Here is a 16,864-nt window from a genome sequence, read left to right on the forward strand (position 1 = left end):
CAGGCGTACGCAAAAAAACGGGTGAAATGAGAAATGGCGACACCATCGGCAGATGGAAGAAACACGTGAAAGTGAAAATGACAATACTGCCTCTCATAAATAACATGAAGACTTCACAAAGCAAGTCTTACAATTAACAGCCTACACGAACATCCGTTTGATCGTTCAGCAGTGAAACAAACAAAAGAAATCAAACGAAACTTACAACAGAAATTCAAATGAACACATATTTGCAAAAAGAAAAGTGAAATATGTTCTGCAATGTTGGCATGTTGTGCAATTCATCCTCATAAATAATATAGTTAACAGAACGAAATAATGTACAAAACTGATATTCTCGTCAATGTGTCCATCTGGCGGAGCAGATATAGGTGCAATTAGATAGATAGATAGACAGACAGACAGACAGACAGACAGACAGACAGACAGACAGACAGACAGACAGACAGACAGACAGACAGACAGACAGACAGACAGATAGATAGATAGATAGATAGATTAATTGTCCACTGGGGAAAGTTGTTTTCATAGTAAAACATTTCTTCATAAGCTACGGAATTATAGTATTCATGCATATGCATTTAGTTTGTTTTATTTTTGATAAAACAATGTATGGCGTATGTCTCAACCATTCAGAAAGCAACAAGAAATTACATTTGCGCTGAACCAATTCCCATTTCCACGTCGATTATTACCGACATCTGTAGCTTGTCAGATGCAATTAAATGGATGGAAATAAAATGCCCCATCACAATGTGTAATGACGCACAATGGCTGATCTTGTGCTCTTAGAAGATGTGGCAAATGGAAGAATTCAGAGTGAACGCATCTTTAGACAGCAAGAAGACTTGCTGGCAAACGAGGACGAGTGGCTTATGAGCCGGTTCCGACTTCCTCGAGCCGTCCTGTTGGACCTTTGCATTCTTTTGGGCCCGGCGTTACAGAGGAGAACTCGGAGGAACCACGCTGTGCCAGTCCCACTTCAAGTCCTAACAACACTAGGATTCCTGGTGCATCTGGCACGTCGTGTCCCCCTCCACCTCAGTCACCACTCAACTTAATAGGGATTCCCCAATAATTGTCGCCAGTCTCTCATCAAGAAGGGTCATCTCCGGTGTCCCCTTTCCCCCACCCGTGGCAGACACACTCTGACGATGGAGCGCTAGACGTTTTTTTGCCTCGACTTTGATGTCCGACCATTTCTTTTTCATTTCGGCCACGGTCCGTGGTTGTGAGGCTACAGCATTTACGGCGTCCGCCACCGTTTGCCACTCAAGTGCCTTTTTGACATTAGTAATGCCCACACTGTGCCCTCCAAACAACATTTTTCTCCTCTTTTCCACCTCGCCAACGACAACTTCTACTTCACATTGAGTGAAGTTATGTTTTTTTGATTTCCTTTCTGTGTTTGCCATGATTTTGCAATCAATGAATATTAAATTGTGGGCGTCGCACGGACTGTTTATGGGCAACTATGGGCGTGTCATGAAGCCGCAAAAGCTGCGCTACATTTAGAATTAATTGTAATTTATTAAGGGAAAAATCCGTAGGATGTGCGTGCGCACGGTTTTATAAATCCGAATATTTCTTTGCGTACGCACGTCCTATGTTTTATCCGTACGCCAGTTCTGACGCAAATCCTACGCAAAGTTTTATAAATGAGGCCCCAGGTCATTTGTTCTCCTTTGTCACTCTTAAATTGCTCCCATGGTTTTGTCATATTTTAGTTTATTAAATGTTTTAGTTTCACCCACCAAGTCTAGTCTTCTGCATGTTGGGTCCTACACCACCAGTTCCTGACAAGTACCTAACTTTTCTTCTTGTTTTTCATTTTTTAGGATTCAGTTTGGATTTCTGTGAATTTTGTTTTCCGCAATGTTTTTTTTAATATATAGAAATCGGAAAGGGTAGGAACAATGGGACGTCGCTGATTGGATGATGACATTTGTCCATCATTTCAACCAAAAGTTATTTGGAAATACAGTGATCCCTTGCCATAACGTAGTTTACTTTTCACAGTTTCGCTACTTCATGGATTTGCGTCGTGCATTGTGTTCTGCAGTATGATTGGCTAAAAAGTCACTCCGCTTCTTCTCTACCTGTGTGTCAATAACGTTGCAGTTTTGTTGCAGGCGGCCAAAAAAGGAAAACTACCACAAAGCAGGTTACGAAAATTTATTAATACAAAAACCCCGTCATGAGTAGAATAACAATGTTGACCGTATCAATGACACCACAGGAACATGCAGACAAAAAAACCACAGTTCATGCACAACAATAAAAAAGTAAAAACATGCAATATAACTGTGATGCACAGCACTCGGTGGGATACGGCACCCACCAAAATAACATGCGGGGTGAAACCTAAGGGAAGTGACCAACAAAAATGACAAACAGAACAGAGGGTAAATAGTCCGCTCCTGCACTTGATTAGTCAATCACGCTGAGACAGCCCCGTGAGGAGCGGACAAACAAAATACAAAACATAAACTTAAACAGGACAGCAGGGCACAGTTTACCAACACTGGTGCGTCGCAACACCTCACGACCAGTCTTTAAAACCCCCAGTAAAGCAGGATCTACCTCTGCCGTGATCCGCACTCTTTGCTCGAGCCAACTCGCGCTGCTCTCTGAGCTAACCGGCTTTCTCACAGGAAGTCAGCACCATAGCAACCACACGTCAACTTCCTTTTTATACCCTCTGAACAAGGGGTATAGAGACACCTACAGGTGACTCCCATTACATCTCTCCCCCTCAAAGTGCATCGTTGACCCGACGATGTGGGTCCACAGACTATAGGCAGTTGAATGCCAGAACCAGGAAAGATGCATTCCCCCTGCCAAGAATCGACGAGTCCTTGGATTCCTTGGCCAGAGCACAATGGTTTACGACACTTGATTTGGCCAGCGGATACAGTCAGGTGGAGGTGGCTAAAAAGGACAAGGCCAAAACTGCTTTTTGCACACCATTTGGTTTATTTGAGTTCAATCGTATGCCTTTTGGTTTATGCAATGCACCTAGCACTTTTCAACGCCTCATGGAAAGACTGTTTGGGGACTGTCGTTTTCAGTCTGTGCTGTTGTACTTAGATGATGTCATCGTTTTTTTCTTCTTCCATTGAACAACATTTGCAACGTTTGGATCAAGTTTTCTCCCGTTTAGATGCACAGGGTTTGAAGGTAAAGCTTTCAAAGTGCCAGTTTTTTCAGAAGCAGGTGAAGTACTTGGGCCATGTGGTGTCTGCTGAGGGGGTGTCGACCAACCCAGAGAAAGCAGCTGCAGTCCGTGACTGGAGAAGACCAGCTAACCTGGCTGACCTCAGATCGTTTTTGGGGTTTGCAAGTTACTATAGAAGGTTTATCGCTGGATTTGCAAAGATTGCCTCTCCATTAAACCGTTTGGTGGCTAGGCTCCTCCCTCCTGGAAGAAAGGGTAAGACGCCTAAAAAGCCTGTGGATGAGTTCTGGGACACAGAGTGTGAGCAAAGCTTTCAGGAACTGAAGACTGCTCTAACAACCACTCCTGTTCTTGTTTATGCAGACTTTCAGAAACCCTTTGTACTGGAGGTAGACGCTAGCCATGCAGGCTTGGGGGCTGTACTGTCCCAGGAGCATGGGGGCAAGCTGCTCCCCGTGGCTTTTGCAAGTCGTAGCTTGAAGCCTGCTAAGAAGAACATGAACAACTACAGTTCCATGAAGTTGGAGCTTGTAGCACTGAAGTGGGCGGTCACTGAAAAGTTTTGCGAGTATCTGGTGGGGAATGCCTGTACGGTGTTCACTGATAACAACCCGCTAAGTCATTTGGCAACAGCAAAGTTGGGAGCTACAGAGCAGAGGTGGGCATCTGAGCTGGGAGCATTTGATTTAACCATAAAATATCGCCCAGGTTCCCAAAATGCCAATGCCGATGCATTGTCGCGTCAGCACCCAGTGATGGAGTTGTCAGAAACTGAGCCTTTGGGAAGTGAGAGGGTTTTAGGTGTGCAAGCTGAGATAAGTACCTTACCTGGGTTGTCTCCTTCAGACCTCTACACGTTACAACGAAAATACCCTGTCCTTGGCCCCTTCTTGAAATACTGGGAAAGGGGTAAAATACCAGATGCTAGACAGAGGCACGAGTTAAGTAAACCGGCCAGGGAATTGATAAGGCAGTGGAAGCGTCTCCGGGAACATGAGTCAGTGCTCTACCGCTGCATTTACAGTTCAGATGGACAGGGAGAAGTTAATCAGTTGGTGTTGCCTCAGTCTTTGCAGGAATCCATTCTTCACTCCCTACATGATGATCATGGCCATCAGGGTACCGAACGGACTCTGCAGCTGATTCGGTCGAGGTATTATTGGCCAAACATGTATACGGATGTGGAGAAGTGGTGTAGGAGCTGTGAGAGGTGCGTATTGTCAAAAGCATTACAACCAAAGGTTAAGACCTTTATGGGCTCTTTAAAAGCCTCTCGATCCTTATGAAGTTCTGGCGATAGATTTTACTGTGTTGGATCTGGCTACTAATGGCAGGGAGAATGTTTTGGTGATGACAGATGTGTTTTCAAAATGTACACAAATGGTCCCTACAAAAGTTGAAAGCGCTAGTACTGTCGCAGAGGCATTGGTGAAACATTGGTTTCAACTGTTTGGTCCCCCAGCCCGCATTCATTCGGTCAGGGGCGGAATTTTGAAAGTAATTTGGTGCACCAACTCTGTAAACTGTATCAAATTGACAAAAGCCGCACAACCCATTACCATCCCCAAGGCAATGGCCAATGTGAACGTTTTAACCGCACGCTGCATGACCTTTTACGAACATTACCACCTGAGCAGAAACGCAGATGGCCTCGCCACCTTTCTCAAGTTACATTTGCCTACAATACAACTGTCAATCAACTGGTATGACCCCATATTTCCTGATGTTTGGCAGAGAACCAAGGTTGCCGGTACACTTTTTGATGGGAAGTGAAATGGAGCGTGATCTTCCTTTAGACGAATGGCTTGAAGAGCATCAGAGCTCCTTAGCTGTGGCCTATGCAGCGGTGCAGCAGAAGATGGAAAACACCAGGGCGCAAAGAGACCTGAAAATGCAGGATCAGTGTCTGGCCCCAGATTTTGAGGAGGGTGATTTGGTGTACACAAGGAATCATGGAGTTAGAGGAAGGAATAAAAGCCAAGACTTTTGGGACCCAACTCCCTATCAGATTGTTCGCCGGCCATCTCCACAGGGGGATGTGTATTCGGTAGCCCCTGCAGGTCAGGATGGTCCTCTGCGACAGGTTTACAGGGCAGAGCTACGGAACATCCCTGAGAGGAAGCCGGCGGGGGAAGCCTCAGTGAAGGGGGAGGTTCCGGAACATGCACAGGGGGGGCGTAGGTGTTGATGATGGTGCTGAGCTCCATTTGGATGACTCATTGAATGTAAACGATGAGGAGAAACCACCTCAGATACAAGCTCCTCAAGGTCAGGAGCTCACAGAAGAAGCTGACAGGCCTCTAGTTTGTGAGCCCAGGAGGTCAACCCGAAAAACGGCAGGCCAACATTCTAACCTACATAAATTGCCTATGTCGGCCAAAAAAGGAAAACTACCACAAAGCAGGTTACGAAAATTTATTAATGCAAAAACCCCGTCATGAGTAGAATAACGGTAACGGTAATGTTGACCGTATCAATGACACCACAGGAACATGCAGACAAAAAAACCACAGTTCATGCACAACAATAAAAAAATAAAAAAATTGAATATAACTGTGATGCACAGCACTCGGCGATACGGCACCCACCAAAATAACATGCGGGGTGAAACCTAAGGGAAGTGACCAACAAAAATGACAAACAGAACAGAGGGTAAATAGTCCGCTTCTGCACTTGATTAGTCAATCACGCTGAGACAGCCCCGTGAGGAGTGGACAAACAATATACAAAACATAAACTTAAACAGGACAGCAGGGCACAGTATTCCAACACTGGTGCGTCGCAACACCTCACGCCCAGTCTTTAAAACCCCCAGTAAAGCAGGATCTACCTCTGCCGTGATCCGCACTCTTTGCTCGAGCCAACTCGCGCTGCTTTCTGAGCTAACCGGCTTTCTCACAGGAAGTTAGCACCATAGCAACCACACGTCAACTTCCTTTTTATACCCTCTGAACAAGGGGTATAGAGACACCTACAGGTGACTCCCGTTACAGTTTAATATGTACACATACATAAAACAGCTTGCTAAAATTACATTACGTACGTGCAAATTATCTTGAAATTTCGAGTTTCCCTCAAACCCATAGAAAAAAGAGCGACAAAAACTGCCCATCACTATGTTCTGCTCCCGAACAAACACAGCTGCACCGCGGGCTTCAAAAGAAGAAAACACTGCAGAGCGGAGTCAGGATGCAGCGGCTCAGTCTGAAGAGCAGTGAAATACACCTGAGTCACTATTTGTCCGACTGTACTTTGTATTTTTTTCATGATCATTTTAAATTTTCTCCCGTTTAATCCAATTACCCGGGTCGCGGTGGGCGGGGCTAATCTCACGGATTTTGCCTATCACGGGTTCCTTTTGGAACGTAACCCCCACGAAAAACAAGGATTTACTGTACAGGATATTATTATCCTGTATTGCATTATCCTATTATAGATTTCTACATTGCATCATTTTAGTCAATCATCTTGTGTTTTACCATGGTGTATGTATATGTGTGGGTGTGTGTGTGAGGGGGGAAACTTGTGTGCATTGTATGGGTTTTAGACAAAATTTGATTAATGTACTGTCTTTTGTTTTTAAAAAATGACTGTTTTTATGCAAATCACTGAGTAGGAGCGACTTCCCATAGTATCTACACTTTTTCTGGTTTCTCAATGTGTTAAATTTTTTGATGTGAAGTAATGTTCTATATTTTTGATTTGAAGCTTTTTAGTTTTTTTTACAATTTTCATAATTATCATTGATCAAGCAAATACGCTTGAAATATTTCTATATATGAGTTTTACTCCGAAATGACTGTCTGGATTCATCTTTTATTCACAGGGTGATGTTTTCGTTTGCTACTGAAGTTAAAGTTGAAAATAATCCTGAGTAAGTGACTAAGACTGTGGAGCCAGTTGAGGTTTTTGTAGTTTTCCATGCAAACTAGTAGCCTCACTCAACGGGTGTGGCACACTTCTCCCCTTTTTCTCCACCCACATTGTTCAAACACACACACATACAAAACCTTTCTCCTTCTGCCCTTAAGGGATACATTTCCCACCCCCTTTTTCCCCTCACTAGGATCCCTGACCATCTTTTCCTATTTACATGACATTTGGTTTCCTGGTTTATTGGAAGCTGCTGGCCCAAAATCTGACAAGATCAGACATGTTAGGCTTCTATGTTTAAGTGTGTGCTTCGTGTGTTTCATGACGCAGCCACAGCAGGTTTGGCTGGATTTTTTGAGCAAAGCACAAGTAGGGAGAGACAAGCGGAAAGGGAAAAGAGCTGGAGCTTTTTTCCTTCCCTACTCTTAGTCACACTTCTGTCATTTTTGCCCTTCCTATCTGGTTTACAAGACATAGATTTTCAGACGGACTCAGCTTCAGGTAAGGCTTTCATTTCTTTGGTTTTCAGAAATCTGGCTGTGTGCTGTAGAGTCAGGACTTGAGCTGGAACTCGTAAAGCCAGAGTGGTTTAAACTTTCAGCAGGCTGTGTTGCAGATTCCTTTTCAACCCAGTGTTACCACAAAAACGCAGATGCAGCTTACTAAGCCTGATGAATGAAAGAAAAAAACATAAAATTTGTAAAGAAAACAGAAACCCCCCCAAGATTTAAAGTTAACAGTCTGAACTGCAACTGTTTCTCTGCCTCAGAGTCATGTCAAGGACAGACATGTTGCGGATGGCTTTACCACAATTCTTTTATGTGTTGATTTTTGTGATGTGATGAACATGTGCTAACATGAAGCCATCTTCTAAGATGTTTGTTTCATGGAGAGAACTGGGGAGCCACTGAGATTGGGGCTTCACCAAAACCATTTTTAACCTGTGGCAGCGGTTGAAAATGATAACTCTTTACTGCCCTCGTTTTTCAAGGCACAAGTTTGAGTTGAGATCTATCTTTGCTGTGAATTTCCCACATGCTCATCCATCCTTTCCTCCAACCATTCTAACTCTCCGCTAAAGATAGGAAACTGTGATTCTCCAGATCTAGCAGCTTGTTTTATATCCTTGGTTGTGATCGGATGACTACATGTAACCCTTGTGCTATCCTAGGCACTTTAACGTTGGGAGTTGGGTCATCTAGACCCACTAGACAGTGCTCTGAACCTTTTTTCTTCAATGATTTGTGATCTTCACTGGTGTCCATGGATTACATGAAATCTTTCCACCTTTATCCACCTTTGTCATGGTAGGGAGAACACGTCAATTTAGGGGTGGGGTCATCTAAGATAGCACAAGGGTTAACTAAAGGAAATCAGTGGAAAGAAGAATGCGAATGGTTCAAAAAAAGCAGGGTGCAAGTTCTAAGGATCACAATAGGTCAGTTCTGACCCCCACCCCCATCCTTGGAAAATCTAATCAGTTGGAGCAAAAAAACTAATGATCCTAAACTGGAAGTCCTCCTGTTGTTTTGAGACTCGGTGATGGGTGCTGAACTCCAACTCTCTGGGTGTCACCATGGTATTGACCCCCAAAATGTTTCTGTTAAAGCTCTGTTTAGTCTCTTACTAAGCACTGTAAAAAAATCCAACCCAAGGAGGATGGATGAGAAACCAGAGCGCAAATACAGAAAGCTCGTAGGAAATCGACACATAAGCAAGTTGATGTTTGTTACCATTTTGGGTGAGATTTATTCCCCCTGTTAAGTTACTTTAGGTGTGTCTGTTGCTCAGGAATGCACTGCAATGCATCTGTTACACAATCAACATGATACATCTGACTGGTTTCTTTTTTCTGTTGATATAAAAACTGAATTATTCTTAACTTCTTTTTTTTTAGCAGAAAGAGACTCAAATTTTAACAATCAACTTTGACTCAAGTCAAAGTTGGTTGACTAGCTTGGTTGTTGACATGCCACCCCGTCTGTCTGCTTGGGCCTTTTTAAAAAGATATCTGATCTACAGGATAGTCTGGAGAGAAAAAATGCATAAAATCTTGACTTTTTCAATCATTTATCTTTTTCTTAAATAACAGCACATTGAAAAAAAAAACCACACAAGTATTACGATAGAAAAAGTTATGAGAACTTCAGATGAGGAAACCTTCACAATAAAAAAAGGAGCAAAGGATTAAATACAAAAAAAGACAACTAACACACACTTTGATTATGTAATTGAGGAGCAACGTCTTGTCTAGACAATGAGCCATCCATCACTGCAGCAGAAAACATGCATGTCTGCAGAGAAAATTAATATAAATTCTATCATTTATTTTACACTGAAAGGGAAAATTATAAACCATTTAAACAAGAATTTGTCTCTAAATTAAACCTCATTTGGTACTAAATATAAGAGAGACTTTCAAAGATAAATCTTTGTCATGTTTTTTGTAGCTTGAAGCAACAAAAGTAAAAATATTGACAGAAAAAGGGGAGAAAATGCATTATATAACAAGATTGTGTTGCGTGATGGAGTGAAAACGAATTCAGTGTAAAGCATTTCAGCATTTCTATTTCTATGAAAGGACACTGAAAATCTGGCAGGAAAATGTATACAGATCCCGTGAGTTATACTTTGTGGTTTAGGAGAAATGTTCCAGGCTCACATCACAAATACTTAGAGCAGAATCTTGGTAATGCAGCCTCAAGAACCACATTCAGCGAGAAGATTATGACAAGATGTTTGTTTATAGTAGACCGAGGACTTTTTCTGTCCTGCTTTCGCACACGTGGGAAGATCTTTTCTTATTAGGAAGCAGGCTTATGTTCATTAAGCTCTATGTTGGTGATTCAGGACAAAGAAAGAAGACAAATTAACTTTAAAGAGTTAATTTTTTTTGCTTTCAGATTGTAGAGTAACAGAAAAGAGCCGTTTGGAAAGAAACCGTCCCAGCCAGTTTTAGCCATCAGAGTCTCTGGGCTGGTCTAAGAGGAAGCTAACAGTGGGATGACTCACCCATGACGTCTGCACAAATTCACCCAGAAACAACCAGCTTAGCAGCAAACTCTTGCATATCACATTTGTGAAAACTTCTGAGTAAATCACAAAAATGTTGATCTTAGAGTAAAGAAAGTTTGCACTTTTGGAACATTTATAATTACTTTTTTCCCCAGAGTTCAACTTTTTTTTAGAATCTGGAAAATCCTTTTCTTATTAGTAATCCTATTTTTTATTAAAGGGAAAAGTGTTTTTCTTAATTATACCATTTTTGGTTTTGACAAAGGTAGAAATAAAATTAAAACTAAAGAAAGTTTCAGCATCTCAGTTTTTTGGTGAGAATCTGGTGAGGGAGGGGTCCCATCTGTGTGTGATTGTCCTGTGTTTTCTGTTTTAAATCATTTTCATATTTTAGGACTATTTTATCTGCTTTTATGTCAAGCGCTTTGTGTTTTTAACCAAAATGAAAGGCGCTATACAAATTAATAAAGTTTGAAAAGAACAAAACCTAGCATTAAAACACACGACTGACAGCTGCTGTGGTCAAAATTAAACCAAAATAAAGGAAATGCATTGATACATTCATCACAGTTTCTTATCATGACTGCACTCCTTTTGTTACACGGGCAACAAACATTTTCCCTACAAAACTAATAAGTAAATTATTTTATTGGATTTAAAGTTTGTAGTATGATTGAGCTAAATCAAATTGATTGGTAAACTTCCAGTGTGGTAAATGACTATCAATCAACTTTATTTAAATAGGGCTTTTCATGCAAACACAAAGTGTTTCAATTTGCCTGGTTCACTTCATGCAATACAATTCAAAAACACACAATTAATAAACAGAGAACACAACAAAATAAATGATGAGAAATCAATGTACAAAATTTGGAAATGCTGTCAGCTTATTTTATTATCTGGACCACAGACAGGAAATCTGTGGAATCAGTAAGCGTCTCAGGAACTGCTCTTAATGCTCTTAATAGGTTTTATTAGTTTTTATTATTCATATCATTTCTGTATTGGCACTGTCTGTTTTAAAATTCAAAAATGTTGTATTTAAGTCTTTTGAAGCAACCATCTGAAAACCCAGCAAGCGAGAGGAGTAACGATTCATTTTAACAACAATTTTAACAATGTTGTTTTCCCAGATAAAAATCATCCAAACAGAATATTATTAGAACATTCTACCACACAGTATGGTCACATGTCTTTGCTAAATTCAAAGTGTTTCCACACTTCGGACTGGAATGACGATTTGATCATTGTCTGCTGTCATCACGTGTCGTCCGCTGTAATCGCACTCAGAGGTTTTTTTTTATGTTACAGAAAAATAAACTTACTTTGCCTCAATCCTAGTGGTATTTTCCAATAATCAAATTATTCCATTTTGAAACTATTATATAATGGTTTAGATTGATTCTATAAACAACTTGCCACAGACAGATCAATCTGGTTGGATCGTATGAATAGAAATGGATTCATTTATCATTACACCCCTACTATCAAGGTATTCTGATCCTTTGCTTGGATAAAAGTTGGTCAAAATTGGGATCTCCATCAGAAAGATGGTATTTATGAGATCATGGTGGTGGGTCACCATCATGTAAGAGGAACCACTTGTTAGCCTGTGCTAGTTCTGCAGGAATTAGCCCAGATTTACAACCAAGTTTTCACAGAAGTTGGTAGAACCTAGAAAAGGATTTTAAACGGGTGCAGTTTTAGTGCTGGTTTCTCAAGATTTATCGCAGGACACTTCCACTTTAACAAGATTCTCACCTATAATACAACAGTTCTTCTTTTACAGTTTTTAACTCATTTTTTTAAGCCCCAAGTCTTTACTTCAACACTTCAACAGGGATGAACTGGTCTGGACTGGAGAGCCTGCTGAGTGGAGTCAACAAATACTCCACCGCCTTCGGGAGAATCTGGCTGTCCATGGTGTTCGTGTTCCGCGTCCTGGTGTTCGTGGTGGCCGCTCAGAGGGTGTGGGGAGACGAGAGCAAGGACTTTGTGTGTAACACAAAACAGGTACGACCCCGTACCACTTCATTCAATCTGTAGGAGGCTTTATAATCAGCGGCTGTCTGTTGTTTTGGTTCAAACTCCTCCACTAACGTTCGTCTTAAAGTGGTACCTATTTGGTCAGAAGTTCTGAGCCAATCAAGGCGAGGTGACTTTTTTTGTGAGCTTAGTTACAAAAAGCTCCACAAACAGGCTCCACAGCTGTTCTTGTGTAACAGCATAGTTGACGGTAATACCTGCAGGAAGCTCCACTGTACATTACACAAGTTGGAACAAAGACTGATTCTAATACTGATGGAAAATGTCGTTTTTACCAGCTTTAGGAGGATTCTTATTTGCCTTTCAGCTGCTCCCTTTAGGGGTCATCATGGCAGATCATCCACCTGAATTTTTACTCAACCCTCTGCATCTTCCTTGCTAACACCAACCACCCTCGTGTCCTCCTTGTCTACATCCACAATCCTCCTTTTCAGTCATTTTTGTTCTCAATCTGCTGCATTGGATGTATCTCCAACATCTAACGAGATCTGTTCCTTTGATTCTCTCCATCCTTTTCACTCCTCAACATTTATTTTATTTTTATTTATTTCACAGCAGTACCTTATAATAAAAAAAAAAAAAAATTAAAAAGAAAATAAAGATAAAAATAATGCTTACTCAATGATTGAAGATGGTTAAAATGAATGATTTCTAATGATAGTACTTCTCTTGCTCAAAATATTGATTCATGATTTTTCCTAATAAGACTTAATTTGCGCATATTTTAACCTTTGATACTTGATCAATTTGTGCTATGAAGATTTTTCAAACTGTATTATTTTTCAACGATGTACCTGATTTTTCTAATCAATATAATCTGCATATATTTTAGATAACTGATCCTCATTGCCATGTTGATTTCTAAAATAGTTTTTTTGACATAATTATTAATTAATTCATCTTTGTCATGTGGTTTATTGATACCCAAGGATTCTTAATTCTGTCTGATAAAAGTTATAAACTGGATAATGATAAATCATGTAATTGTTACAGGGGTGAACAGGGGTGGGAATATATAAGTTCGCTTCCTTCCACTCCCTTTCAAGCAATCTTTAATTTTATGTCTAATTCTCCTAAGTTTGATACGTCTTTGCATGAATGTATAACTGATGATTGCATTGTTTTTGTGCATTATTCTTACTTGATTGCTTGAAATAAACCATTTCCAACTCAAAAACATCTTCATCTCTGCTTCCTGTCTCTAAACCAACAACATAGCTGCTCTCTCAACAGCCTTCTACACCTTTCCTTTCACTCTTGCTCATACTTTTTTGTCATGCATCACACCTGAAACCTTCCTCCACCTGTTCCAACCTGCTTGAACACGCCCCTTCACCTTCACCTCCACCTCTCCCTCTCTGTTTCTCTGGACCGACCCTAAACACCGTTTTCACCTCTGCTCCCTGAAACCTCACCGTTCCCTTTGAGTTGTTCTCGTTCACACACAGATATTGTGTCTTGCCACACCTGATCTTCATTCTTCTTTTTACTTACTGCAAACCTCCACCTCTGTAGATATTCTCCACCTGCTCTGTGCTGTTAATACAGATCAAAGGCCTATAGTGAGAGCTGAGTTTATTGGATTATTAGTTGTAGTTTTTTTTGTGTGTCAACATTATATATTGATAGTTGTAATTTTCTTTTGGTTTGATAATTGTTAATCATTTGATTTCCAATGAGACAGCATTTTGAAGATTTTCTTCTGCTTTGTTCAGAAGCTACATTAAAAATCTGAGACAACAGACCACATTTTTATAAACTATTGTTATTTTTATTTATTTATTTATAATTGTTTTCAAGGTTGAAACATGTTTTAATTTTTCATGCTGTCAACTTCAGTGGGATCAGAGAATAATTTCCTCAAATTCTTGAAGCCTTTTGATGAACTGCCCCCTGCTGGTGAACAAAAATTATACAATTTGTGTTTTACTGTAAATGACAAATGTTTAAAGCAAATTTTAAGTGAAACTTACAAGACATGATACCTCACCGAACCGGTTATTCATCATTGTTTTGTATTCATGTTTGCTCATTAGAGGTCTTTGTGAGGTTAGCAACATCACCCGTTTCTGCAGCCACACCTTGAAAACAATGATAGATCTGTCTTTTATTTGAAATTACACTAGGAAAGCAACAAATGTTCTGTTTGCTGAAAAGTTTTCAAAAAGTTTGAGTTGGCTGTCTCTTTGCCTGCAGCCTGGCTGTACCAACGTCTGCTATGACTTCATCTTCCCCATCTCCCACATCCGACTGTGGGCGCTTCAACTCATCTTCGTCACCTGTCCATCCTTAATGGTGATGGCTCACGTCAAATTCCGTGAAGGCAAGAACCAGAAATATGTGGAGCAGCACAACGGCTCCCACCTGTACGCCAACCCTGGCAAGAAGCGAGGAGGCCTGTGGTGGACGTATCTGCTGAGTTTGGTCTTCAAAGCTGGATTTGACGCCGCATTTCTCTACATTCTGTATCGGATCTACCACGGATATGACCTACCCAAGTAATAAAATCCTACATTGTTGGAGATTTTTAAAAAAGCGTATTAGTGCTAAAATCCTTTTGTTGTTGTTCTAACAGGTTGTCCAAGTGTTCTCTGGACCCCTGCCCCAACACAGTTGACTGCTTCATCAGCCGTCCCACAGAGAAGAAGATTTTCATGCTGTTCATGGTGGTGTCCAGCGCAGTCTGCATCTTAATGTGCCTCCTTGAGATGGTCTACCTCATCTGCAAGCGTATCATCAAAGTGGCAAAGGTCCGGCACGAGAACGACAGGATCCTGTTTGCAGAGCAGCACCAGCTCACGCCCCTCTCCCTGCCCAGATCACAGTTTCAGAGAGACCCGACACGGGCAGAGAGTAAGACGAGTCTGATCAGGAGGGAAAAAACCCAGGAGGGGCACAAAACCACAGTGCTATAGAATCCACTGCATCTCCACCCCGTGTGATGGGATGGCTGCTGGCCAACAGGAGCAAGGACAAACAGTTTTTGGTTGTTTCTGTGTGGAGTATTTGGAACTTCTGAAATGAAACAAAGTTAAAGATGAACATTCATATGTTTTTTTACAGCGGTTTGTAAAAGTTGTGCACAGCTTGATTAGGATTGTCCCCAGAAATGGAAACCAGACCTTTCTGCATGAGAGTTTACATGTTTTCCTCCATGCACACTTGCGTTTTCTTCATTTTTGCCATCAACCTGCTTCGCCAGGGTGTTGTGAGCGTGCCCGGTTGATCCTTGCAATACTGTGATGGACTGCTGACCACCATTAATCCACTTCTGGCTCACAGACAGCTGGAATAAGCTCCAGACGCCCTGGATGCAGGGATAGATTGGTATCTGCTGCACTATTAAAGCCCCAGTCTTACATTCCTCCTTTTTCTGTTCAGAGGATCAACTCCAGGTTTTGAGTTTCATTAACTTTTTGACGATACAGAATAAGGTGTCTGTGTCAAGGAGCTTCAGATATCAGAGTTGTCCTTAAAAAGCAGCAACAGAAGTGTATGAGAGCTTTTGTTTGGGTCTTTAACACCCTGTCATTCTGTCCAGCAGGCAGCTGCTCTGCCAAACTGTCCCTTCAATGCAGTTTGAATGAGCAGCTGTCGCACAAGCTGCCCTAATGTCTTCTTGGAAAATGCTTTGACCTGAGCAGCTCAGTCTTTTCACTTTTCCCTCATTCTTTAGGTTACTATATACCACCTTTTGAATCAAGTGCAATCCATTTTCCTGACTCCAGATGGGAAAATATTGGATATTCGATACTTTTCCTCATGCTAGAACCAGGAAAACGGATTTTCTACTTCGTCTGACTGCAGCAAAGCTTAGTTTAAACTCAGGGTTTGTTTTTGCTTTTCTTTGCCTGGTTAGCTGATGAGAGGAGTTCAGCATCTGACATAACATATTCAGCTGCATCTTTGGTGGCCATCACAGCAGAAGGGCCCGATCTACCCCTATTCCCAGTCTGTAAATGAGCAGATTGTTGTTATTTTACTTTACTGTAGTTTTACCTTTTAGCCTTGTAGTTATACCTGTGAATTTGATGCTGCAGGATCAAATTGGTTTTACTTTCAGGTTTACGTCATGATTATGTCCAACACTTCCTTGTAAAATAAAATAAGAGATTTGTTTTTTTAAATTTTTTATTGTTCAGCTAACTATAAAATAAAATGTCAAAAATGTTCTTTACAAAAGACCATCTGAAAGTGTTTCCTGAAGAAGAAAATGAGGACTGATGTGACAAAGACTGAGTTTTTAAAGTTTTCTTTTCTGTTTTTATGGAGCAAAAAAAAAGGAAGTTTGCACTCGGTGGGAGGAAGGCCTTGGGTCGAGGTGGAGGGACTCCGACACACCTCATTTAGAAGTTCTCCGTGAAGAGAACTTTTGCCCATTTTCTCGTGATGCCAACATCTACTATTAGGTTATCACAAGAAAACAAGTTTTTGAGGTGATAACAAGACAGTACATTTCATTATCACAAGAAAACACATTTTTTTGCCGAAATGTTTCTACGACCCACAGCAAACCAAAGCTGTTTGTCAGAGAAAATGTCAAACAACCCAAGAATTAATGATTGATTACTTGAGTCGTGGTCTAACTCAGGCGACCATCGTCGTTTGAGGAGGAGTCTGGCTCGGCTGCACGTGTGGCGGAGGTTTAGTGATCCTGCAGTTGTTGTCAATTTCGCCTGTGACCAGATGAGAGATCAGGTCGTCTCCATGGTTACAGAATGATGCATGAGAAGGACAGGCTGAAAGGACTGT

At 41.1% G+C, this 16,864-nt stretch overlaps 1 protein-coding gene across 1 annotated transcript; it reads left to right on the forward strand.

Annotated features, from left to right (window-relative positions):
- The first annotated feature begins 7,176 nt into the window (after nt 1-7,176).
- Nucleotides 7,177-16,294, forward strand: LOC101163044 (gap junction beta-4 protein). The gene is made up of 4 exons (XM_004082399.5): nt 7,177-7,552; nt 11,907-12,079; nt 14,309-14,610; nt 14,688-16,294. Exons 1-4 carry the CDS (start codon nt 7,345-7,347, stop codon nt 15,025-15,027), a joined length of 1,023 nt encoding a protein of 340 aa, XP_004082447.2. The 5' UTR covers nt 7,177-7,344; the 3' UTR covers nt 15,028-16,294.
- Nucleotides 16,295-16,864: the final 570 nt, after the last annotated feature.

The sequence above is a fragment of the Oryzias latipes genome, chromosome 22, assembly GCF_053564925.1.
Source record: "Oryzias latipes strain Hd-rR chromosome 22, Olatipes_Hd-rR_3.1".
NCBI classification, from domain to species: domain Eukaryota; kingdom Metazoa; phylum Chordata; class Actinopteri; order Beloniformes; family Adrianichthyidae; genus Oryzias; species Oryzias latipes.